Source organism: Fulmarus glacialis, unplaced genomic scaffold (genome assembly GCF_000690835.1).
Source record: "Fulmarus glacialis isolate BGI_N327 unplaced genomic scaffold, ASM69083v1 scaffold17820, whole genome shotgun sequence".
NCBI lineage: Eukaryota > Metazoa > Chordata > Aves > Procellariiformes > Procellariidae > Fulmarus > Fulmarus glacialis.
The window spans coordinates 18,716-20,965 of NW_009187303.1; the positions used below are offsets into that span (position 1 = coordinate 18,716).

At 60.9% G+C, this 2,250-nt stretch overlaps 1 protein-coding gene across 1 annotated transcript in view; it reads right to left on the reverse strand.

The window, feature by feature from the left end:
- LOC104074583 (PGC-1 and ERR-induced regulator in muscle protein 1-like) overlaps positions 1–493 on the reverse strand; it is a 6,018-nt gene extending 5,525 nt beyond the window's left edge. The window contains exon 1 of the mRNA XM_009574747.1: positions 155–493. Coding sequence (XP_009573042.1) covers positions 155–493 — 339 coding nt within the window. The remainder of the gene's footprint in view (positions 1–154) is intronic.
- Between the last annotated feature and the right edge of the window lie 1,757 nt (positions 494–2,250).

Sequence of the window (2,250 nt, forward strand, 5' to 3'; positions counted from 1 at the left end):
CGTCTCCCGTCCCTGGGCTGCTCTCGGCTGTGCTGCCAGCTGGGCCAGGAAGGGTGGCTGCAGGGGGACAGGGGGGCTGCCTCCCCTGCGCGCTGGGCATTGGAGCAGATGAAGGGCAGCCGGGCTTGTCGCTCTCGCACAGAAACCTGCCGACCGAGCCCAGGTCCGTTTCGTCCTCGCTGCCCGAGAGAAGCTCCGGCAGGACGAGGTGCCCGCCAGCGGGCCAGTGCAGGGAGGTGTCTCCGGGCACCCCACGTGGGGCAGAGCTTCCCGTGCCAGGCCCTGGCCTGCTGCCCACCCTCGCTGCGATCTGCCTGTTTGTGCTGGCACGGCAGTCCCTCCCTGGCACGCCGTCCCCTTGTTCAATGTCACTGAGACACTGCTCCTCGGCTGTGGCCAGGGTGGCCAGCGCTAGGTTGCATTCCTCCGACGCCAAGAAGAACTCAGCCCAGTCCCGGTCGTTCAGATGGATGCTGTACTCAAAGTTATCCATGCCTGCAGCAGCAAAGCAAGGGGAGGGGGCCGGAGAGATCAGGGCATGAGGAGGGGGCACCAGCATCAGCAGACATAGCTGAGGTGTATGCCCCTAACCCTTTCCCCCCAGGTTCCTGCCCTGCTTCGCTGCCATCCGCATTCACTCATCCTCACTCGTTTCCAGCTGAAATCAGTGGGAGGCAAGGGCAGCTCCCGGCAGACACAGCAGGACAGGTATCGCTGTGCTGGACCGTAACCCAGCCAGCAGTGAGAGACCGCTGCTACCCCCCTCAGGTCCCTTCTGCCTCTGCTCCCCGAGCACAGCAGCACAGAGGGTTTGGGATTCTCTCCACAGCAGCACAGCAGCATGGCACCTCACATACCCCTTTCCTACTCCTTTTGCCTACCACTGATTTAAAAAAGTGGGGGATTTACACTCTTGAGCATTTCTGCTGCCACGGCATCATGCATGAAGGTAGCATGAAGCACAGTCCAAACAAGGACATTCCAGCAAGCCATGGCAGCCCCTTCCATACCCACGGCTCCGGGGAGGGAGATGTAACAGAGCCCAAAACCAGCAGGGGGGATCCAGCGGTAGAAGAAGAAGCAGAGAGATCACAAAGCTGCATCCTACCTGTACCACAAACTAAGCCGGTGATGGAGCCATTCAAAGAGCCATGCAGGAAAATCCTCCCAGCACAACATGATGCTGTACCCTTGACGGGGGCAGAGAGCTCAGCTCCAGCACAGATCCATTCAGAGGCTAAAAATAGACACCCCCTCCTCCCTCCCCAGTGTGTCACTTGAGATCCGAGCGTGATGGGTTTAGAGAGGGCAGGCCCATATATAGAAGCTGGTGGGGAAGATGTGAGGGTGCCAGCCAATGCATTTCTGTCCCACAGCCTCTGGGGTCTCTGGGACCACTCCTGATGCCCACTGCTCGCTTCTGCCCTCTGCCTGGGGTTGCTCCGTGGGGTGGCAAGCAGAGACGGAGCCCAGGCCCAGGCCACAGAGCTCGCAGCCTTTAGCACAAGGTGGAGCGTGACATCTGGATGGCAATGACTGTTCTTTTTTCAACATACCCACCTCTTCGCCTCAGTCTACGGTGACAAAAACATGCCTCAGGGGCATCGTTCGCTTATTGAAAGCTCTTCTAGGGCACTTATTGCCAGCCTACTGCAGATTCACATCAAAAGATCACAGCCAGCGTCATGGTCTTGTGACAAATCTTGCATGGTGCGTGGCAGCCTTCCCACACCGCCCAGGAGCATCTGGTGTGGGTGGCAGAGGGATCCCAGGGTGGGAGACTCAGGGTGAGCCTGGCACGAGGGAGTTACAGGGGAAGCGGCTGGCTGAAGGTGGCCTGGCGGGTCAGCAACCAGAGCCAGAAATAGCCCTCAGCTCCTGTGAGTCCCGGAGCTTGCCTCCCACTGCATGCCCTCCCCTGTCCCAGGGACCAGAAATAGATGCTCTGAAGCAGCTGCCTGCAGCACAGTGCCTGCGAGCGTCAGCCCAAGCCCAACTCCCGGCCCTGCTGCCCCGAGGGGGGCCAGCACTGCCCCGAGGCTCCGGCCACCCCTTCAGTCACCAGGCTGCTGTAGACCCCAAGCTGGAGATGGCCAGCCATGTAGATGCTGTGGAAGCCAAGAGGGACCCACGTGCTCTGCATCCACCTCGGGGGTCCTCGGTGAAGCTGGGGTGCCAGCCATGCCGCACTGCATGCTCCGGGGAGCCAGGGGCCAGCACCCAGCTCCTGCCCCGCAGGCTGGAGGGCAG